Below are 22456 nucleotides of genomic sequence, written 5' to 3'. Positions count from 1 at the left end.
GAAAAAAAATTGCATTTATTAAACACTACACCATTTTTTTAGGCTTTGTAAAATCTTGACATTTGTAACAGTTTTTATCATTTCACACTAATTGTAAAGTCATAAAAATGTCCTGTAGTTTGGTGGCAACAGTCTCAGTAAAGATAGGTCTTCCATGTGTGGATATGTATGGAACTTGATATACTCGCATACGCACATGGACTGATTCCTGAATAGCTTCTTCGGCTAAGTGACCAGCCTGCTGAGAGTTGTTTGTAATCCGGCCCTCCTCAGGTTTGCACATGCTGATGGACTGTGGGGCAGTGATTCCTTTAGAGCAGGCGCTAGATAGCAAAGGTTTGGAGCCATGCCCAGGCCTCTGTGGGATCTGTGTCCACTAACAGGTGTGAGAATAAAGGGCAGGATAACCTGGATAGTTTCCATAATGCAGAGTGGAATTACACAAAGAAGACTTTGATGTACGTAACGCAGATCGTCAACACTGGACAATGAATGTGCAAGGTGACGATACAAATATTTAACTTCACATGGTTAACATTTAGGTGTGTTCATATGTTTCTTTCCCATAATTAAATTATTTATTTATGCAAAGTAATGGCAACCTATGAAAACATAAAACTTACTGAAATGCAGTACCACAGGGAGACATAAAGAGAAAAATAGTCACAAGCTGATTGGTCAGGACAGCGAAGAGGGTGGAGTTTACAATATGACATCTAAACTGAGGTGATATAAATGTGTTGTGCCAGATTCTCCTGTGGGGAACAACTGACAACACAACTGCAACACGCTACTCATGGGAGATTGTAAGTACATTTTTAAATGTCAGAATTACACACAAAGATTGTTGCATGTTGTCACACACCAATCTTTGTGTGCAACTTTTTTTTCTTTTTTAAATACAGATTTTCTTGTAATTGTGACAGATTTTTTTCTTTTTTCCAGAACTCCAAACATTGAGGACAATATTCCCATCACTCAGCATAGGAATACCAGCATGGAGATGTCCAGTACATCGTAAGCAGACACAACACACACACAAACTGTGCAGATTAGCTTGCACAACTTCTTTAGGGGTTAAATTAAAATTACCATAATATTTTTTATCAGATCCCTTTCACGTTGTGATGCCTTCCTTAAAAGCCCTGCATAAACATGTAATGACACAACTGCGATATATACAAAGATATATTCACATTTCCAGTCAGTACTGAGGTCCACGTGTGTTTCTTGTTAGTGTCCTGCCAGTGGTTGGCTTTGGGTCGATGGCTCGGACAGCCGGACTGCTGGAGATTGCTGTCAGGCTGTGCTTAAACCAGCGTAAACAACTGTGTCCTCATGTCTGGGTTCCCATCCTGAAACCCCAGCGATCCTGCATCCGTCCTCCAGCTTTAGAGCACTTATCCTCTGACATCTTGAGCCAAGTCTTTCCGCCCCATCCTTCCTCACCTTTCCTCGATGACTTGGACGACGGCGATGATGATGTGTTGTTCCCAATCAAGAGCAAACGTGTTGTTTTTGCCGACTCGCGGGGATTGTCTCTAACAGCCGTGCGAGTGTTTTCCGACAAAGAAGAGCAGTCTGACCTCGACCTGCTGCCATCACTGCAGTCTCTGGGCAGCATGACAGAGGATGGCTACAGCTGCACAGTCAGCACCTGCTGCCCAGGAACACAGCTCAAACTGGGCTTCCCGCAGCCATCTGCAAATTTCCAGGCCTTTCGTGCCAAGCTGGCAGAGAGCATGGTCATCTTGGAGAACTGCAGTATCAGCGAGAAGGCCCTCCGGGGTACCGTAAGGGTTAAGAATGTCAGCTACCAGAAGGATGTGCGTGTGCGCATCACCTTTGACTCGTGGCAGAGCTACAGAGACGTGCCCTGCACGTACCTGCAGAAACGCTTCGGAGGACCTCAGACGGACATCTTTGAATTTGACATTACTATTCCTAAAGTGCTAGATGCCAAAAGGAAGATTGAGTTCTGTTTAAGTTATTTGCCAGGAGGGCACAGCGAGCCTTTTTGGGACAATAACGATGGACAGAATTACAGTATTACAGTGAGCGTGAACTCACATCTGTGCCATGGGAAGAATCTAAGTGAAAGGTCATGACTCACTAAACCTAGAAGTGATCCTGTTTTTTTCCCACCTTCGTGTATACTGTATCAGTCCTGGGTGAAGGTTTCGTGTACATTTTTGTGTTTTTCTGTGAAATGTTACTTCTTTTATTTTTGATCATGTTTATACTGCTTAGTAACAGTTCTATATTTTAAAAATGTCTTTAAAACAGATCAGTTTTGGTGTCAGTTCCTTTCACGTTAAGCATCACACACTGTGTCCTGCATTTTGGCCCGTCACCACAGGATGAATTATTGTTGTGCGACAGGGAGGGGATCCCTTTCACTTTAGGCATTTCTGGGATTCCCATATAGGTCAGAGATTACTGGGCAGGGACAAACAGGAGGCCAATAGCAGAAGCCGCTAATCTTAGCACAGCTGCCAAAGAGCGACTGCAGGGAGCTTTGAGAGCTTCCTCATTACCTTTCTCTTATGTTCAAACACTGAACCTCCTCCTAATGGCTTTTACTGTTACAAAGTATCCTACTGTTCTGCAGTATGACAATTTCTTAGTCATAACCTTACATTTAAAGTGAAGCAGGAAAGTATTCAGTGAGGATGCTGGAAACTAACGTTCATGTTTCAGTGTAGTATAAGTGATTAGACTTCATTTTGTAGGAGAAACATGGCAGTGTATGTTGTTTGAGAGGTGATCACAATAAACTGAAATAATCTCCACAGGAAAAAAAAGAAGTTTACATGCCGTCACACCAGCTTTGACTTGTCACAGCAAAGAAAGAGCAGGAGGACTGATGATGGCTGAGTAAGCTATGAAAGTGAGCAAGTGTCCATATTAGAAAAACGTCATCTTGACTATTATTTCCCTACTGCAACAAGTCAAAATGTCAGTTGTGAAAAAAACACATCAAAGGGAAAATGGGCAAAAACAAAAAGAACATCACCATGATGATGCCAGAAAAAACAGTCTTCTTAAGCCTGCTGTGTTTTCAGTGCATTTTTTTTTGTCATGGATGCATGTTCATTGTATTTCCAGCTGTGATTAGGATGGAGTAATGCTATACACACTTTTATAAGTCTTCTAGTTTAAATACACTATCTGGTCCAGGCAGGAGGGAGGAGGGAAAGCAGCACGAGTGCACCCTGAGAGGTGACTCTTTCCACAGTGTTCTGACCTACACATGATGGGCTCAACCATCTTTTTGCATCACAGCGTCTGTCTTGGCTGCAGACTTGCACACTTCAAGTTCTGCGCCAGCGCTTCCCTCAGCGTCCCACGCTGATGTTGCACACTTTGCAGCTCGGGTCTTTCTTGGCATTGGCGGTGGTCAGACTCATAAGCTGGTGCCCGCTGATTTGCTCCACGCCGCCCTGATCCAAGTGAACCGGCTCGGTGAACAGCACCTCGAGGATGACGTCGCTGGCGTGGCAGTACAAGGGCTCCTCCCCGGGTCTCTGAGAGGCAGTGTAAGTCAAAAAGGGGTTGGAAGCCAAGTCCAGCATAGGGAGGCGGGTGCGGCAGAAGGCATCTCCCTCTGAGCCAACAGGGGCAAGCACCAGCACCACATAGTGGTAGGCCGTGTACATGCAGTAGAAGTCTGCAAAATACAGGCAGATGTTGGGGTTCAGCAGGTGTCCAGCCGGGATCTGAAACCGCAGGGGTCCGTACGGGGAGTCTTTGGGAGGGAGCCCTGTATCAAACTCTGTGTTGCAGCTGAAGAAGACTCCATGCAGTTTGCCGCTGATGGGTGAGCCGTGACTCCCACTGGTGTCTTTGAGGGCTGGACGCATCAGACCTCCACACTCCTTTCTAATTCCATACATTAAAAAAGGAAAATGAGTTATTGCACTCCGTTCATATGGGAATGTATAATAAAGAGAAAAAGTGAAGTGCCTACCTGACATAATCAAAGTAGTCTGGGTGCTGGTTGCGATAAAAGACAGAGAATTTCAGCAGCCTCCCCGCTGAGCCCTTGGCCTTGTCGAGAAGCTGCTGTAGGTGCTCCATTGCGTAGTCTGCAAAGTTTAAGTTTTGAAGCTGTGAAACTACTTGAAGTCTACACTACTTTCAAAGGTTAATGACTATCTGGTGCTGACACAGAATTGTGGGTTGTTGTCTTGCCATTTTTGTGCGCTGCACTTTTTTGTTCCTCTCTTGTATCACTTTGGTCAGATCTCTGATGTGTGACTGCATGCATAATCACTGTTATTTTAGTCACAACACACGAGTGCATGTCTTACCCCCAGTGCAAAACTCCACCACCTGGCTCCACTCTGAGACCAAGTAATCACCATCTGGCTGTCGGACAGCAGTTTGAACAGCAACACAATATTCTGTCCGCGGGCTGAGGAACCAGTGTCCCCTCACTGCCATGGGGAGAGGCACGGCTTTGGCCACCAGCTTGGTCGGCACGTCCTGCAGGATGAAGCAGGAAGCAGGTGACACCAGAGTACAGGATGCAAGCCTTTAACGGTCTGCCGCATGCATCATTTACATTTCAAAGCCGATGCAGATGCAATTGTTAGTCAAGCATTTCCTTCCATAAACTTTGCCTTTATTAGTGTGAGATTCCATTTTTAAGCCCCAGCTGCTGTAACTAGGATACATCTAATCAAAACAGCAGCTTCGTTTTGACCAAGGCCTCTAAGCAGCACAGCTAATTACTACAGGCTCAGAGGTCCATATATCCATATATCCATAGCAACATCTCTGATGCAAGTTTGTTTGTGCCTCTTCGTGTATCAGAGAGAAATCATATCCTCCATCTAAGAAGAGCTCGCTCAGCCTGCCTTGATTTCACAAAAGCACTTTTTAGTTTGTGAATGCGTGCTTCAATAATATGCCATAATTACAGTCGGCATTTTGCATCTGCGGAGATAGCAACTGTTTCTTTTCATTATCATTATTTCAGGCTACAGGCATGCCATCAGTATAACTATTAAAAAGAACACGAGAAAAAAAGGGAAGAAAATTTAAAAAATGATTGGAAGGAAAAAATACGTTTTGAAATGTATAAATAGAGAATAAGGCTTGTGGTGGCTTTGGATGTGTGGAGCAGGCAAGAGGGAATGCATAGCTGTTGAAGTCTTTGGAGTTAGTAGGGTTTCATCATTAAGTTTAAGTTTAATTATGCCACAGTTTATTTTTAATGTCTGAGTAATAGCTCATAGTGCTGGCGGGGGCACAGAAGTGACCCTATGTGATAATGACTTCTCTAAAAGCCATCTGGGGTCAAACGTGCTGGAAGTGCTGGTAGAAGTTCATCATCATTTGGGGCTGCTTTGTTACCACAGTGCCTGTCAGCTTGCAGACACTGAGGGAAAAAATATTAATTTGAAAGCGGACCAAGAAAATTTCCATTTGAATTTCAGGACAGAAGTCAATATGAGAGCGGACTTAACAAGATGATGATCAACAGCAAGTTAATGAACCACAGAAAAGCTGCAGGTTTCAGAATGGCCAAATCATGACTTTAGCCCACTTGAGATGTGACTGTGACCTGAATAGAAGATGCACAATCATGAAATCTCAGAGTCCACAAAGGCCTCACAAGCAGCTACAGGAAATGAGCGATGAAGTTTTCGCTGGTAAAGGAGATAAAACAAGTTCATGAAGTGAAGAGTTCACAACTTTTTCCGCCTTGCACTGTAAGATGTGACTCAACACTTCAGGTACAGATATGAACTGCTGTTGTGTTGAGTCATGTTATGTTTGTCTTTAATTGGGACGTCAGTGCTGAATGAAAATCAGACCGGGCTGTATGAGTAACATAGAGGTTCTGGTAACCACAAAGGAGTTCACCAGCTTCTGTGGAACTGCACACTGCATGAGTATTTCTAAAATTCATCCAAGTCAGCAATCTATCTTGCTCACACTGAAAAGTCTGCATAGCTGGAATAATGTTTAGATTAACTTAAAGTGACTCTGACCAACATTAAAGATAAAACTAAAAAAAGATTTGTTGTCACATTATATCTGCGTTTCATGAAATCTTTTAAATTAATGAATTTAACCATGCACACGGGAAGGAATTAACATGAAAATACGTCTCCATGCTGCAGCTGAATTTGTCAGGTTTTGTCCACTTTCAAAAAAATATATAATAAAAGAAACAATGTGCAAGTGAGTCACTGGCCCGAAGCTGTTGACTGCACACATTTTCCTTTTCGCTTGTATTGGAAGTGACTGAAAGGGCACAACCACAGTTTTCTGTGTTCCGAGTAACAACGTGTAAGGCAGTCATCTGCTCAGCAAAGCAGACTTCGATGAAAATCAAATGATTTCCTGCCTCGTTCGTGCTGCCCGCTGTTAATTAGGAAATGACGCACAGTAAACGGATGATGAAAACGAGCACTGTGACCGGTGTGAATCTGGAGCATGAGTCTAGATGACACCAATACGGAGCAGGCTGCCTTCGGGGAGAAGGTGGGGGAAAGGTATGTGAGGTCATGCTGGAATTACAGAATGATCAGACCCTGTGTTTGAAGCGGTTGGGGTCCCTGTTGGCCTTGCGGCTTAAGTCGATGAAGAAGTGTGTGGCTCTGGCCGTGTCCTCGGGGGTCATATCCCACATGATCCGGAAGGAGTCGCAGGTCACCTCACAAATCTGGATATTACAGGGGGTCGAAAGGGGAGCATCCATGTCTGTAATCTGCCATTAGAATTAGAGATAAAAGCACTGAGTTAGATTGTAATAAGGGGATGTAATACTGGTGCCCCAGATAGGGGTGGGGGTGGGGGATATCTGCTAAGAGATTAAACCGTGCCACTGTACAACAGTTCAAAACAAAACACCTCAGCTGAATGAAATTAACCTTTCATTTAGAGATCTGTGTCCAAGCTCCTTCTTCACTGCCCCCCCCCCCCCCCCCCCCCACCCTTAACTGACATTTCCCATCATTGCACAACTCGATACGCTCCCAGCTGAGTGACTGGCCCCTGTTCCCCCCCTCCTGCATTTCATAATCCACCTACAGCAGTCTCTCAGCAACCACACGTCTCGCTGCCTCCCTCAATCTTCTCCTGTAATTCGCAAGGAAGGGGTCACAAACAAAAACCTTTCCGCACCCGTCAGCAGGCATCCAAACGTAAAAGGGAAAACTTTCTAAACATTTCTGTCTCCTTGCTGATATCTGCTCCTTTTCAAAACTGCAAGCGACGCGACTCCTTTCAGCTCAAGGAAAGCAGGGAGGTTTAAGCATCTGTAGCAGGTGATGTATGATCATATTTCCTGAGCTGCCCATCAGCAGTTCGATCTAGGCTGCTGCACATAGCCTTGAGTGTCAGGCTGGGAGCAATCTGTTGGCCAGCCTGTGTTTGTCCCATTAACTGTCACCTACCCTCCTCTTAAATGATGGTAACTCTCTTCAGTGTGTCCACAGTGCTCCTGTTTATCCCAGCTTGCTTGCAGTTTTCATCAGTCTAGTGTTACTGCAATAGTCTCCTCCACAGCTACAGTATATTTACTGATCTCTTGCAGTATTTTCAACACCAAAAGCAGCATTTTGCATATTTCTCTTATTAGCCCTGGCACAGTGAGCACGTGGCAAATATGTGTTCAAAAATAACTCCCCCCGTTGTGCTCCCTGTGATCCTACAAATTGCCTGGTTTAGAGTCATTGTCTGATTGCCGGGTCTGCTAAGGTGCGCCCCACCCGTCAGTGTGATGGACAGGCTGCGGTAGCTCATTAAAACCTGTGAACTGTGAAATTTGTGCGATGGCTCGTTCACACGGGCAACCGGGGCAGGGAGCCGCACCGTGCACGTGCAGTTCCACGCGTCTGTTTTCCAGCTGCTGTTCTCTTTTCTTGCCATAGTGTGCCTTTTTTTTCAGAGATAGAAACTGGGGCAACAGAAGATTCTCTCAGGACAAGTCATCAAAGCTCCCCGTGCGTCTGCATATGCTCCACTTTTGGATGGCAGAGATGTGAACACAGTTCAAATTCAGGTTGTTATACCATTCACACAATTACATTTCTCTCACTTAGAAAAAAACACACCAGTGTGAGCCAATTATCTCCACCACATTACCAGCTTTAACAGACAGCTGCTCCACATAAGGCAATGTGGTCTAACTAATAATTATTATGAGTACACATCATAACTCATAATTCATCTAGAAGTGCATAATTAGGCTACAGTTCACATCTCTGGCTGAAGTACATAACACACACGCAGATGTTGTGCTGTAATCATGCATATGGAGCAGGGCATAGAAAGCAGCTCTCTGGTTCAAAGCTACGTTTCTTCTTCTTCTTCTTTGAGGAGAATAGTTTAAAAGACATTTACATAGCTAGGCGAGAGGGGAGGAAAAGGCGCAACCTTCTCGCTTTAGTTCTTAAACTGGGATGCTGAAAAGGCAGTCGCCGGGTATGAAAATGGAAATATTATCTCTTCGTTAAAGTAGTTTGAAGCGATGCACAGTTGGCACTGACATTTACCAGAATGACGCCCAATCTCTTTACACGAATCAGTCAGGGCTGCCATGTGAAATGTCCTCGCAGTCGCACGCAAAATGTCATTGGTGGGATTTAATAAATACCCAAAGTTGGCAGGGGGGAAAAATGCATGTTGACACCAAGAGAATAACAATCTGTAAATAAAACTCCAGCATCTGCTGCATTCATCTGACTTCATGTCAAATATATTTGGAGAAAACACACACACACACACACACACACACACACACACACACACACACACCCAGGATAAGATCATTTGATGTCAACAACTTGTAAATAGACTCGTTTAATAAATTGATTCATTTTCTGGGACTCAGAATAATGTAATGTGAAGAATAATGTAAAAAAATTCCTTACTTGTATGAGGCTCAAATTTGAGATGGTAGAAGGTCGTCTTATTTCGCTTTCTAATTGCCTGCTATCGTTCAGCCGATGATAGATCCTCCAGGAAAACTGATTAGGAGGTGAAACGAACACACAGCCTCCTCTCTTCCTCTTTCTCCGTCTGTTTCTCTCTCTCTGTGTCACACAAACACTCTAACCCCCCACCTCCCACTTCCTGCCTCCCTCTCTCCCCCCCCCTCCCAATCTCATTTTTCGCTCTGGGCGCTGCACGATGATAACTTGACTCCTCTGCACCCATAAAGGATGAATTAAAAGCTGAAAGAAGGAAAGGGGGGATAAAAAAAAGAGAAGATTTTTCCAGTTGCAGTGTGACCGCAGCGAGACACTCAGTGTACCTCGGCAGCATCGGAGCTCTCGCCAGCCAACCGTGCACAGCACATCACATCACTCGCTTGTAAATCTGCCCCGAAGCACAAAATCCAAATATACTCTAATCTGAACACTGAACTGCCAACATAAATGTCACCTCTCAGATATGGAGAAAGTCTGGGCTCTGGGAGTCTGAAGGTAGAAAGAATAACTGCTTTTTGCGCACTCAACTTGCCACACATTATTCTAAACAAATTACACTGTGAGTGGTGGCCCATAAAATTACACAGAGTCCTGTCAAGACCTCAAAAAACATACATGTGCCAACTGTCATGCCATATGGACCAACTCCACAGGGCATCTCCTTCTGGCCTATTCGGAGGTGGGGGATGCCACTATCTAAGTCCTGAGTAATCAGATTTCCACTTGCATTCATTTTCTGTGGGATGTTTTTGTTGTTTTTTTTGTGCTTGTTCAACCTCACTGGACAATTTAATTTAGGATTGCATCAGAGATTAAAGAGACCCTCCCCAGATTAATGCATATAATCTGCTACTAAAACAATAGACATGAGTGTAGGCTAAAGAGAGATAACAAAGGGATGAATTCATAGTGCTAGTGAAGTCCTTTCACTGTGTTTTATTTCGAAAAAAATGACAAAGATATAGTGCCTTAATTCCACACACTGTGTGGCATATTGAAAAGCTTCATTTATTTCCAGACAGCCACAGATAAGTGATACCCCTAGAGTATAATTAAACTGCAATCATCCATCATTAGTCATGCCATGACAGCCTCTGTCCAAATAACCTTCCCTGCTTCAGAAATGGGAATAACCAGTTTTTTAGGAGAGCAGTAGGTGTGCGTGTAGAGAAAGCAGAATCTGGCCCCATGTTATGGTTACAAATTGGCATATTTGAGTTGTGTTTTTAAAACAAATATTGTAAATTTATTCTAGACTCATTCAAGTATTTGCCGAGAGGTCCTTCCCTTATCAAAGGGACCAGGCACTGTTTGACCCAGGTTACCAAAAGTCTGTGGCACCCCTAGGAGGAATATACTATTACTACATTTACATAAGCGGATGCTCCCAGAATAATGTGTTACACAGATGTTCAGTCCGCATACTGGGAGAATCTGTGTCCACCAAATTATGAACAAACTCCATAAAAAGTTTTATTAGCAACTTGGCATTTTCTCTGAATAGATGAAATATTCTCAGCACATTTGCAAAACTCGAATTACACATTACGTGTTATATGTAAAGACTGTTAATCCTCATGTGGCCACATGGGAGCTATACTGATATAAATAGTGTGATGTTCAAAATCTTAAACTAAATTTGGGAACCCAAATTCAGTATAATGCAAAAACAGAAGCTGTATAATTTGTATCAACCTTGAAAGTCAATATCTGGAATGAACATTTTTATTCTTCAGCACAGTCTGTTAGGTAGTTTCATTGTAATTTATTTAGTCTTCAGGAATAGCTCTCCAGGATTCTGGAAGGACATCCAAAGCTGTTCTTTGGATGGTGGCTGCTTTTTGTTCCATTCTCTGGCAAGATGATTCCACACTTCTTCAGTAACGTCTTGTTTCTTCAAGACACGACTCTTTGAACTCGTCTGCAGTAGATAGTATTTTAAGTATGCCACTGAACAGGCTGAATCGGAGGGCCAGCTCTGTTCTAGGATGCCCTCTAGACCCAGGGGAGGTGGTGAGTGACAGGAGAATGGTGGCTAAGCTGTCATTCCTGTTGGACAACATCTCCCACCCCATGCAGGAGACTCTAACAGCACTGAACAGCTCCTTCAGTGGCAAGCTGCGGCACCCCTCTTTCCTTCCCACTGCTGTCAGACTCCACAACAAAGACTTCGCAGTATTTTATTCTGTTGTATATAGTATCTTGTTCTTATTATCTTATCCTATTCCAGGGTTTTTCTTATTTTTTGGTACTGTAACTGTGCACTGTCCACTTTCTGCTGTGACACAACAAATTTCTGACATGTGGGACTAATAAAGGTTATCTTATCTTATCTTATCTTATCTTATCTTATCTTATCTTATCTTATCTTATCTTATCTTATCTTATCTTACTTCTTCAGCCTTTCACTTGTCCAGTTTCCTCAAATTTCTTAAGGACACACTCCACACCATGTTAAGATATGCCAGGTTGTCACCTTATACTTCTTTGGGAACCACATTGCTGACTCCCAATAATAGTATTTTATGTTTATCAAACTGTGTTATGTTTGGCATATTTTGTAGATTCAACAAAAGAAACAGGAACTAGTAACAAAGTACCTAAAGACACAATTTAAAATTTAATGCCAAATGAAACACGATTCTTTGCTAACTGGTCTGTTATGTGTAAACACAATAGTGGTTCAAGTGTTTTGGCTACAAATAACAGACAGACCGAACTGAAAATGAACCAGAAAGCAGCAGATCTCCAAAAAAAAGAGAGCTTTGAATCACCTTCAGAAAGCCCAGGAAACTCTTGCTCTAGACTACTTAAAAATTAGCAGAAAGTCTGGCTTCTTGGAAACAAAATATAAAGAAATGAGGGGTGAGTCAAGACTTTTGCATGGACCAAATACCAAATTTACAATTTGGTATTATTAGTCTGTCCTTTCCTGCTCTGTCTTTCTCTCATCCTTCTCTGCATCTTCTATATTATACATTCTATATTATGTATTTACACAATTACAGGTCAGGAGAACCTTTTCACACCCTGCTGCCTAAAATGAAGTTCAATTATATAATCTATAACAGTATTATATTATGAGATTATTAAGGGATCTTAATAAATTTCAAAGTGATTCAGCTGTGTTCGACCTACTCACAGCTGCGCATAGGAGCGAACAACGGCCTCTTCCGTTTACTTATGATTATGAGCATCAGTGAATAGCTACTGCAGATCATCGCATTTGGTGTGTTTTATAACAAAGCATATTTATATGTCAGTAAAATAACATTTTTCATATATATACATAAGTCGATCTAAATGTATTAATGTACGCCGGTCTATCGAGTTCCGTGGTGAACATGCGTATGTTTCTGCGCAGGTTTGATCCACCTGAACTGAGTGGACGGTGACAAATGCGGAAGTGTCATGGCGTCGTGCTGCAGAATCGTCAACACTGTCATGCAGTGTCCCACACAGCACTGGTAGAAACAGTCTGTAATGACTCTGGGGTTTTGGATTAATATTTCATAAGGACGTCAGAGGGACAATAACGTAAGTAGGCGAGAAAGCACAGCATATGAAAAGTTCATCCTGAAAGTTAAAACAAAGTCTCCCGTGTCATTGTATTTCACTGGAATGTGGCCACGTGTTGCTGAGGTAGTCTAAAATCATTTCAAAGAATTAAAATGTGTCTGCAGGATCTCTGTTTATAGTGATACAATAACGTGTCAGTAATTTATGTCACAGTGTTATAAGCGCTACTTTAGTAAAAACACAAAAAGTAGAAGCTCAGATTTACATTGTTGTCTGTGTTCAGAACAAAAAGATAATGTATATTACAACGAAATTAATAAGTACATACTACATGAATCAATTATGTCAACAGTATGTTCTGCGGTCTTATAGAGCAGGGTATATATCTATATTCACCCTTTAAAATCTGAAGTCACATTTAAACATATAATACTATATAATATAAACATTTAATCCTTTTTAACATTAAGATTTTAATTTAAAAAAAAATAAGAAAATTCTATTTCAGCTTTCATGCTGCATTGGACCAATGGGACAAGCTGTACCATTTAAAAACAAAAATAAATAAATAAACCAGTAGCTAGTTTAATTGAGTTCTTTTTCTAACTTCGCTCGGTGTTTCACTATGGGAATCGCCTCGGCGTGACCAACTACGGAAGCTCCAATGACACCACGTCTGTCTATGACAGACCTGTCGAGCCGTGCTCAGGGCTCCGCCCCCTCGTACTAACACGGCCGACCAGCTCCTCCTAACTCATTCTTGCTTTCTTCCCGTGAGAAACTACTTTGAGCTCCCTCAGCGCATCCAGGCTAACTTGATTAGCTGCTTAACAGTTCTCAGGCGTCCCGTGTAGGAGTACGTCGCCGAACGCAGTTTTTCCGGTTCCAGTTTGGATCGTGCTGAGTAAGTCCTTTGAAAGAAGTGTACTTAGAGTTGCACTGTGGAACAGCAACCGCGTCAGGCGAGCTGTCCCAGCGGTTCCTGGTTTTAGTTAGCGAGGTAGCCGACGTTGTGTGACTCGGGCTAACGCGTTACGGCGAGCTGTTCGTTCAGTGTCCGGCTAGCATTAACTTGTTAGCAGGCCACGAACCACATTAGCGTCTCACTAGCATTAGCTTGTTGGTCGACGTAGGGTTCGGTTAGCATTAAGTTGCTAACGATATTGGCTAGCGGAGTGCAGCCAACGTGTCACGACGAGCTGACTCCCGCCGCGACTAGATCGGATTTAACACCCGCTGCTAGTCCTAGTTACTTACGGGCTAACGTGTCGAGACGAGCCTGGTGTAGCCTAGTCTCACCCCTTTCCGCTAACCATGTCTACGGCTCCTACTCCCGCCAAAAGGTCGGAGCCGAAGGCTAAAGAGGCTGCATCCCGCCCGTGCCCCGCATCATGCGGTGCCACCATCTCGGGCAGGGACCCTCATCCAATGTGCATCGTCTGTATGGGTGCCAAGCATGCTCAGGCTTCACTGGCGGACCCTCAGGGATGCCCACACTGTGCTTTGATGCCAGAGAAAGTCCTGGAAAGGAGGCTGAGAGTAGCAGTAACGAACAGTCAGGACCCCTGCCTGTCGGCTGCTACTGCTACGAGCGATATCCGTCATCCGCGAGCCTCCACAAGCTGGGCGGACATGATGGAAGAAGAGTCCCCACTCATGCCCCCATCGTTCGAGGACCTCCTCGATCAAAACGTGGGCGAGCCGGGTGGCGAGGACGCGGAGGGCGATGCCGACTCCGACCTCCTCGACCTGGAGGACATGGATGAGGAACAGGAGGATGACTCTACCTTTCCTCCCCAGCAGTCCAGGCCACCGAGTGGGGCTGAAGTTGCACCCCTGGTGGACAGCAATTTGTACGAGGTCTGTAAACGGGCTGCTGCCAAGCTAGGCATCCCATGGCCAGCCGCCCAGGATGCCGAAGGGGCAGAACGTGACTTGTATGACTGCAAGAGGCTCCCACCAGCCTTGCCGCCATCAAAGCAGCTTCTGCCAGCAGTCCCAGCCTGCATGAAAGAAATGAGTCGCTATTGGTCAAGCCCTTTTAAAAGCAAGCTTCCGACCAAGGGCTGCTCTAAGCTTGAGATCCAGGGGATGGGTGAACTGGGGCTGACTGAACCCCCAGCAGTGGAGCCTTCAGTGGCGTATCACCTTCACCCTAACCGCAGGGCAATCTCAGCTTCTTCTAGCATTTCTTTGCCCAACAAGATAGATCGCCTCACGGCATCTATTTATCAAAGGACATACAAATATGCTGCACAGTCAGTGTGCTCGCTTAATGCAGTCACACTGCTATCAGCATATCAGGCAGAAATTCTGGAAGACATGGGCCGTCAGCTTGACTCGGGTTCCCCGAACCCAGCCCTCTGGGATGAAATCTGCGTGGTTAATGATCTCATTCTTCGCTCCTCCAGGGGAGCAGTCCAAGGGTGTGGTCGCGTTATGGGCCTTGCAGTCTCGGGTGAGAGAGCCTTGTGGCTAAACCTGTCAGGCCTGGGTGATGCTCAGAAGGCTGAGGTCATGGATGCAGCCTATGACCCAACCAAGGGTCTCTTTGGCCCAGCCCTGGAGAGAATGAGAGAAACAAGCACCCGCAGAAAGCAGGAGGGTGAAGCATTCAATCTCTGCTTACCCAGAAAACCTAACTCTCAGCCCCAGCAGGTGCCAAGAGCTGGCTTTGCAGCAACAGCAGCAGCTGCGAGAGGGAGACAGAGTGGGGTCAGAATGCAGAGAGGAGCAGGAGGCCAGCAGGGTGCCCACCAGGCCAAGGTAGAGAACCGAAGACCTTGGGGCAAGCATTCCTTTGCAGCAGTTGCTGCAAAGAACAAGTCGTCACAGGGAAAAAAGAAGCGGTCAGCCTAGCACACCTGCAGCATTCTGTGTCACCCCTCTTTTCTTCCCCAAAGAGACGGAAGGTGTTAGAAGGGGTAACCAAATCACTCCAAAGTTCAGGGTCTCCGGAAGTTTCCAGTTCACCAGGAGCACCCTCTCAGTCTCCTCCTCCAGTTCAGGGAGGACAGACTTGTGGACAAATGGCGCAGTGTCACCAAACACTTCTAAACACTCTGTCTGTGTCACCAAGCGCTGCCCAGAGTCACCAGACACTTCACTGTGGTTTGGGGGTAACAAAAGAAATAAAACGTGCATTTCTGCAGCCAGGCAGTTTGCCAAGGGCAGAATGTCCCCCCAGTTTCAAAATAAAAACAAAAGAAAATCACTGCAATTATGTGTTCCCAGCTCACGCTCTTCCCGAGGGGGAGAGCCCCAACTCCTTCCGGGAGACAGGGGTGACGTCACGCTACCGCTTCTTCAGAGGCCCACTCGCAGAGCGGTGGCGCGCATGCGCAGTTCATCCCTGGGTCAACCATTTCCCATGGTTACAGACTACAGTTTGCGGCAAAACCACCGAGATTCGGTGGAGTGTCAGCTTCTGTGGCCAGTCGCGATTCAGCGAATGTGCTGGAGGAGGAAATATCCTCCCTGTTACACAAACAGGCGATCGGAGCGGTTCCGAGCGAAGAAGCTCAGCAGGGCTTTTACTTCCGCTATTTCCTCATCCCGAAAAAGGACGGAACGTCGCTCCGTCCTATTCTGGATCTGCGTGTGTTAAACAAGCATTTGAGAAAGTACACGTTCAGAATGCTCACACACAAGACGCTTTGTCGCTCAATTCACATAGGCGATTGGTTTGTTACAATCGACCTATCAGACGCATATTTTCACATCGCCATTTATCCTCCACACAGGAAATATCTCAGGTTCGCTTATCAGAGCGTAGCGTACGAGTTTCAAACTATCCCATTCGGGCTATCCTTAGCTCCGAGGGTGTTCAGCAAATGTGTGGAGGCAGCGCTGTCTCCGTTAAGGAACAGCGGCATCAGAATATTTTCTTACATAGACGATTATCTAATATGCTCACGATCGCGCGAGCAGGCGACCAAAGACTCCGAGGTGGTGGTGAATCACCTCACGGAGCTTGGGTTCACTATCAACCTGGAAAAGAGCCACTTGGAACCCGCACAGTTTACAGAGTATCTGGGGCTCAGAATAGACTCCATCTCTTATCGTATCGCACTTTCAGAGCGGAGGATCGCATCCTTCACTCACTGTCTTTCCCGTTTTCAGCTGGGGAAAGTCGTGCGGTTCCGACTCTGTCTTCGCCTCCTCGGCCTCATGGCCTCGGTGATATCGGTGGTACACTTGGGGCTGCTTATGATGAGAGATTTTCAGCGGTGGGTCGCTTCTCTGCAGCTGTGCCCTCGCCGACATCTCAGTCGTGGTGTAAAAATAACGCAGCCGTGTATTGCGGCTCTCCGGCCCTGGAGGAGCCCGACAGCTCTCGTGGCGGGGGTACCGCTCGGGGCAGTATCATCCAGGGTGACGCTGACCACAGATGCATCCCTGTCAGGTTGGGGTGCAACTATGATGGGCAGAGCAGTGAATGGCGTTTGGTCACAGAGACTCATTCTGAATCACATAAATGTGCTGGAGCTCCGCGCGGTGCTCCTAGCCTTACGGCATTTTCTGCCGTATCTCCGGGGTCAACATGTTTTAGTGAAAACAGACAACTCCACTGTAGTTGCTTATATCAACCGCCAGGGCGGCACCCGTTCCCGGCAGCTACACAGGTTAGCCAGGGAAATAATTATGTGGAGCAGCACTCGGCTCCTCTCCCTTCGGGCAACTCACGTGCCAGGAATTCTGAACAGGGGGGCGGACCTCCTGTCCAGAGGAAATCCACTGTTCGGAGAATGGAGGCTTCACCCACAGGTGGTGGAGCAGATTTGGCAGAGATACGGCCGGGCTGCCGTAGATCTCTTCGCCTCGTGAGAAAACACACAGTGCCCCCTGTTTTTCTCCCTGTCAGACGCACACGCGCCACTGGGCGTGGATGCGCTGGCCCATCCTTGGCCAAAAACTCTGCTGTATGCTTTCCCTCCCCTCAGCCTGATCTCCCCAACACTGATCAGAGTGAGGGATCAGGGGCTGTCTCTGATTTTAATAGCTCCACGGTGGCCATCCAAACACTGGATAGCAGAAATCATCCAGCTTCTGGTGGACGAGCCATGGCCACTCCCCATCCGCAGGGACCTTCTGTCTCAGGCGCGGGGGGAGATATACCATCCCCATCCAGACCAGGTTGCTCTCTGGGCCTGGCCCGTGAAAGGTGGAATTTGAAGGCAGCAGGCATGCCTCCGAAGGTTATTGAAACCATTCAGAATGCCAGAGCCTCCTCCACCCGTTCCATTTACAGCAGTAAATGGCGTGTTTTTGAAGAGTGGTGCCATGAAAAGCAGATTATCCCTTTTCAGTGTTCAGTGGTGGAGCTGTTGTGTTTTCTTCAAGACTTGCTGGACAAAAGGAAAGCTTTTTCCACTATAAAGGTCTATTTAGCAGCTATTTCAGCCTGCCACGTGGGGTTTGGTGATAAACCTGCTGGGCAGCACCCCCTTGTAGGTCGCTTCATGAGAGGAGCGCGTCGAACGCTCCCAGTTTCTAGACCACTGGTCCCTTTATGGGATCTGTCAGTCGTTTTAGACGCCCTCTCCCACCACCCCTTTGAGCCTATTGGGGCAGTGGGGTTGAAGTTTCTCTCTCTTAAAACCACTCTGCTGTTGGCTCTAACCACAGCCAAGCGAGTTAGTGAATTACAGGCTCTGTCTATTCACCCCTCTTGTCTACAGTTGGCCCCGGGACTCACTAAAGCACTCCTGAGGCCTAACCCAGCCTTTGTCCCTAAAGTGTTGGAAACATCATACAGGTGCCCTACAGTAGAGCTCCTAGCTTTTCACCCCCCTCCATTCTCTTCCGAGAGGGAGCAGAGGCTGAACACTTTGTGCCCTGTCCGGGCCTTGGGGACTTATGTTGACAGAACAGCTGGATTCAGGAAGTCGGATCAGCTGTTTGTTTCCTGGGCCTCCCCTCACAAGGGCAGGCCCGTATCACGCCAGAGACTAGCTCATTGGATTGTAGAGGCCTTAGCTCTGGCTTATAGCTGTAAGGGCTTGCAGGCCCCCCCGGGACTCCGAGCACACTCCACTAGGGGTGTGGCCACATCCTGGGCGTTGTTCAGAGGTGTATCAGTCCAGGATATTTGTGCGGCAGCAAGCTGGGCTACGCCGCACACGTTTGTCCGGTTTTATCGGCTGGATGTTGCACAGTCATCCCTGGCTCAGACGGTGCTGGATTCTGGTGCCTCAGGTTCGACCTGAGATCCTGGAGTAGCACTGGAGAGTAGCTTCGGGAGCTGGCGCAATCCGGGAGTGGGCCATATCTCCCATAGTGAAACACCGAGCGAAGTTAGAAAAAGAACGTTGGGTTACTTAACGTAATCCCTGGTTCTTTGATAACAGAGTGAGGTGTTTCACCAACACTTCCCTCCTTGCTTAGGCACGGAAAGAAATCTGCTTGGAATGAGTTAGGAGGAGCTGGTCGGCCGTGTTAGTACGAGGGGGCGGAGCCCTGAGCACGGCTCGACAGGTCTGTCATAGACAGACGTGGTGTCATTGGAGCTTCCGTAGTTGGTCACGCCGAGGCGATTCCCATAGTGAAACACCTCACTCTGTTATCAAAGAACCAGGGATTACGTTAAGTAACCCAACGTTTTACAACATACTTCTAAATTGGAAAAATAAAGCTCCCCCAACTCACTCTGCCTTGTTAAGAGACACAATGTATCATTTACAGTTGGAGAAAATTACATTTTCATTGAGAGATAATGTTAAACAGTTTTTAATGTTAAACATTTCATTTGTTCTACAGACAGGCAACCCAACATTTAGCTTCATCATTATTAGGATTTTTATGCGTGATATCTGTTTGTAGACTTATATAATTGTATGTAATTATACATGTATATTGTATATTGAGGTAGGATCAAATGAGTTTACCTTTAAGTCTGTTTGTACCAACCCTTTCTTTATCTCATTATTGTTTAAAGTGTATTTTGTTGTTATTTTAGTCATGTTCAAAATAAATCAATCATTCAGTGGAGAAAGAAAAAAAATATATATATATGTCTCATTTTCAAGACCTATTCTACTTACCAGTTCCAGTCTTTGTGGAAGTAGAGTTTAAAATGTGCTAAGAGGCATAAGTACCAATGTAAAAATGTTCATACATAAAGTAAATATAGCTAAACAGTTAAGAGTAATCAATAGGCAGTAGCAGTAAGTAGCCTTGCAAGGCCAATTTGGCCATGTCCACATAGTGTGATTGGTAATCTGATCCAGGACTGTAACCATTGGCAATCGGCATGCTGACTGTTGAAATGTATGTTATATATAAATATGAGAATGTTATAAGAAACAATGTTAATATTTGTAATATCCATCCCATGGTCGATCCCCTGCCTTTGCCCCAATTCAGGATGTCGGACGCAGGTTCAGGCGACCCTGGTGGTCGGGTGCCGACTCCTGGAGGGAGCGGTAACAAAGGACTCCTGATGAGCCGTCGCCCGTCAGCTGGCATCTCTCCTGGCCGCCTCCCCACGATGCGATCCAGAGACCTCACATTAGGAGGAGTGAAGAAGGTCTGACATGCCTCTGTTTCACTAACTCACTCGCTTCATTTAACAACAACAACAGAAAAAAAAAGCGCAAATGGATACTTTAAATGAATACATTTGTTGTCTCATCTCTTGCATTTATCGTTCTTCTTTTTACTCTTTAGAAAACGTTTACACCCAACATTATTGGCCGAAAAGTTAAAGAAGAGTAAGTTCCCGAAGCGCTAAATAAATAAAGTGCAGACATCCAAAGCCAGCTGTTTCTTTGACTGTTATTTTCTCACACTAGAACAAAAGTTGAAGATGGGCAGAGGAGAGAGAGGAAGGAAACGGATCGAGGTCGGGGTCCCAGAATGAGAGGCAGGGGCCGAGGCCATCAAGAGCTCATCCAGTCGCACTCCATTTTTGAACAGGGGCCCGGAGACATGATGATGAAAAAGAGAGGTGGGAGACCCGGTGCTCCTCACGCATCGTTTACGTGTGTGTCTTACAGAGTCTCTATCACACCAGCATAATTCTGTGTCACCCACACACACAGGCGGCTATGAAAGCGAGAGAGACGCTCCAAGCATGGGACCCTCGCCCATCATTAATATCAAAAAGGAAAAGCGAGAGACCGAGGAGGAGACCAAAGAGATCCTGCGCAAGCTGGAACGAGACAACGTGAGTCTCTTGGTTTTCACTCGTCTTTGTTTGCGTAACTAAATACGTACAATTTCATTTATATAGCACCTTTAGAATAAGACCTAAGGGACTTGCTTGGGTCATATAGCTGTAAAACATTCACTGATGTAACCTGGTTCTAGTCCATGATGAGCTCTAGTCAGAACGACAATCTTGAAATGGGCTCCGAGTTCAGCGGGGAGCCGGTGCAGCTGGATCAACAACGGTTTAAATGTATTTAGAAGATTTAGTCTGAATCCTCGCTGCAGGTTTTTGAACAACCTGCAGATGTTCCATGGGGTTTTTGCTTAGACAAGTAAAGGATTATATCTTTTTCCCAATGCTTATTGTGTTCTTTTAGTTTGTGGATGATCCCTTCCTGCGGAGTGAGAAGAGGAGCTGCCCTGTCCAGCTCCCCCTCGCTGTGTCAGGATGGGGATTCAAGGATGAATTTAGTGACGCTTCTATTAAAAATGAGAAGAAAGAGGAGGATTGTGAACCAATGGAGCCTGCAGCTGAAGGTAAATGTTTGTACCTGCGTTGGACTCAGAACTTGTTTAATTTCCTTTGCAGCATCATGAAATTAATCGTAACTTTGTCTTCAGTGAAACAAGAGCCAGAGGAAATTGAAATAAAGAAGCCCGAGGCAACTTGCAGGCCTCCTCCTCTCCCCGAGCCCGAAGTACTCCCTGACCTGCTGCACAGATGGAGTCTGAGCAAAGTGGAGGAGCTTTTCTTCATTCAGCTACCAGACTCGCTGCCCGGCCAGCCTCCCACAAAAGAGCACAAGCCGGTGAAAACAGAGGTGCAGTCAGAGGATGGGCAGTCTGTGCTCCTGAAAACAGAATCAGAGGTAAGCATACAGCTGGGGTCCAAGTTTAAGTCCACGATGTCGTCGTGTTCTTCTGAGTAGGTGGTGTTTTTATACCAAACAGGAGGAGAAAGCTGAGGACAACAGCTGCAATCTGAAGGATCTGCGGGAGGGTGTTGTGGGAAAGATGCTGGTACGCAAGTCTGGCCGAGTGCAGCTCATACTGGGGCAGGTGACGCTCGATGTGTCTCTAGGAACATCCTGCTCTTTCCTGCAGGTACAACACAAATTTATTTCTTTGAGGATTTTTTATGTCTTTTTCTGAGTAATGTATTTATTTCCATCTTCCAACATTCTCCTCCGATCTGTTGTATTTGCACGATAAAAACATTTCTGACGCGCTTTTCCTTCCATCCCTTCTATTCACAGGAACTTGTCTCTATCAATACAGAGGGGAAAACGGGTAACTTGACTGTATTAGGGAACGTCAAACACAAAATGGTTTGCTCACCGGACTTTGAAGCTCTGCTGGAGAGCAGTTCTTGATGCTCATCAGAGGAGCAGGCGACTGATCCTCCTCAAGTCCGATGGACACTTGCGGAGAAGTTGACAAAAGGCTAGATACTACAAGGCTGCTGCACCCGTAAGGCTTACAAGTAGAGAGGTAGCTGGCTGAGATTTTGTGTTTACAGAGTGGTTATAAAACACTATCTATAATTAGGAAACAAAAGTTTTATTTTCTCTCATTCATAGAGTTTATTAATTCATGGTTGTAAGCTTGAATGACGTGCCAAGTATCAGTACCATTTTTCCTTCTCTGTATCTGAAATTACTTGAAAAGACTTTACATGGATGTAAATGTGTGAATAAAAAGGGTCTGTTTTTGTTATCAAAGTATTTTCAATTGTTTAAAAGTTGGTTTGTGGAAATTACAAAAATAATTACTTTCTTTTTGTAGATAAAAATATATATATATTTTAAAAAAACATAAACAACAAAGGCTTTATT

The 22456-nt window shown here is 45.4% G+C and overlaps 4 protein-coding genes across 5 annotated transcripts; 3 read left to right on the top strand and 1 right to left on the bottom strand.

Annotated features, from left to right (window-relative positions):
- The first annotated feature begins 236 nt into the window (after nucleotides 1–236).
- ppp1r3c2b (protein phosphatase 1 regulatory subunit 3C2, duplicate b) lies at nucleotides 237–2285 on the top strand. The gene is made up of 3 exons (XM_026187964.1): nucleotides 237–806; nucleotides 946–1017; nucleotides 1238–2285. Exons 1-3 carry the CDS (start codon nucleotides 736–738, stop codon nucleotides 2106–2108), a joined length of 1014 nt encoding a protein of 337 aa, XP_026043749.1. The 5' UTR covers nucleotides 237–735; the 3' UTR covers nucleotides 2109–2285.
- Nucleotides 2286–2359: 74 nt separating this feature from the next.
- Nucleotides 2360–9050, bottom strand: phyhip (phytanoyl-CoA 2-hydroxylase interacting protein). Its single transcript, XM_026187966.1, has 5 exons — nucleotides 8892–9050; nucleotides 6548–6724; nucleotides 4314–4488; nucleotides 3971–4088; nucleotides 2360–3882 (listed from the first exon to the last, which is right to left on the bottom strand). Exons 2-5 carry the CDS (start codon nucleotides 6713–6715, stop codon nucleotides 3339–3341), a joined length of 1005 nt encoding a protein of 334 aa, XP_026043751.1. The 5' UTR covers nucleotides 6716–6724; nucleotides 8892–9050; the 3' UTR covers nucleotides 2360–3338.
- A 3286-nt stretch (nucleotides 9051–12336) lies between these two features.
- Nucleotides 12337–22345, top strand: polr3d (polymerase (RNA) III (DNA directed) polypeptide D). Of its 2 annotated transcripts, none has more exons than XM_026188322.1 (9): nucleotides 12337–12488; nucleotides 19836–19998; nucleotides 20139–20182; nucleotides 20264–20418; nucleotides 20513–20637; nucleotides 20999–21158; nucleotides 21243–21490; nucleotides 21573–21725; nucleotides 21878–22345. In XM_026188322.1, exons 2-9 carry the CDS (start codon nucleotides 19837–19839, stop codon nucleotides 21992–21994), a joined length of 1164 nt encoding a protein of 387 aa, XP_026044107.1. In that variant the 5' UTR covers nucleotides 12337–12488; nucleotide 19836; the 3' UTR covers nucleotides 21995–22345. The 2 variants fall into 2 exon arrangements, with proteins under 2 accessions (XP_026044107.1, XP_026044108.1); XM_026188323.1 differs by lacking the exon at nucleotides 12337–12488 and adding an exon at nucleotides 13111–13374.
- Nucleotides 15489–19386, top strand: LOC113034039 (uncharacterized). Its single transcript, XM_026188321.1, has one exon. The coding sequence runs from the start codon at nucleotides 15500–15502 to the stop codon at nucleotides 18677–18679; it is 3180 nt and encodes a 1059-aa protein (XP_026044106.1). The 5' UTR covers nucleotides 15489–15499; the 3' UTR covers nucleotides 18680–19386.
- Nucleotides 22346–22456: the final 111 nt, after the last annotated feature.

This window comes from Astatotilapia calliptera, chromosome 12 (genome assembly GCF_900246225.1).
Source record: "Astatotilapia calliptera chromosome 12, fAstCal1.2, whole genome shotgun sequence".
Taxonomy (NCBI): domain Eukaryota; kingdom Metazoa; phylum Chordata; class Actinopteri; order Cichliformes; family Cichlidae; genus Astatotilapia; species Astatotilapia calliptera.
The sequence above is the reverse complement of the archived record's forward strand: the minus strand, read 5'-3'. Positions and strand labels throughout refer to the sequence as shown.

Bases quoted from the DNA above. Each gene is read 5' to 3' on its own strand.
- LOC113034039 (XM_026188321.1), top strand. From the start codon at position 15,500: ATGGCGCAGTGTCACCAAACACTTCTAAACACTCTGTCTGTGTCACCA.
- phyhip (XM_026187966.1), bottom strand. From the start codon at position 6,715: ATGGATGCTCCCCTTTCGACCCCCTGTAATATCCAGATTTGTGAGGTG. The intron at 4,489-6,547 runs GTCTGATCATTC...TTCATCCTGCAG, and splicing joins CCAACCGCTTCAAACACAGG to GACGTGCCGACCAAGCTGGT. The intron at 4,089-4,313 runs GTAAGACATGCA...TAAACTTTGCAG, and splicing joins GGTGGAGTTTTGCACTGGGG to ACTACGCAATGGAGCACCTA.
- polr3d (XM_026188322.1), top strand. From the start codon at position 19,837: ATGTCGGACGCAGGTTCAGGCGACCCTGGTGGTCGGGTGCCGACTCCT. The intron at 19,999-20,138 runs GTCTGACATGCC...TTTACTCTTTAG, and splicing joins CATTAGGAGGAGTGAAGAAG to AAAACGTTTACACCCAACAT. The intron at 20,183-20,263 runs GTAAGTTCCCGA...TTCTCACACTAG, and splicing joins GGCCGAAAAGTTAAAGAAGA to AACAAAAGTTGAAGATGGGC.
- ppp1r3c2b (XM_026187964.1), top strand. From the start codon at position 736: ATGTGTTGTGCCAGATTCTCCTGTGGGGAACAACTGACAACACAACTG. The intron at 807-945 runs GTAAGTACATTT...TCTTTTTTCCAG, and splicing joins CACGCTACTCATGGGAGATT to AACTCCAAACATTGAGGACA. The intron at 1,018-1,237 runs GTAAGCAGACAC...GTTTCTTGTTAG, and splicing joins ATGGAGATGTCCAGTACATC to TGTCCTGCCAGTGGTTGGCT.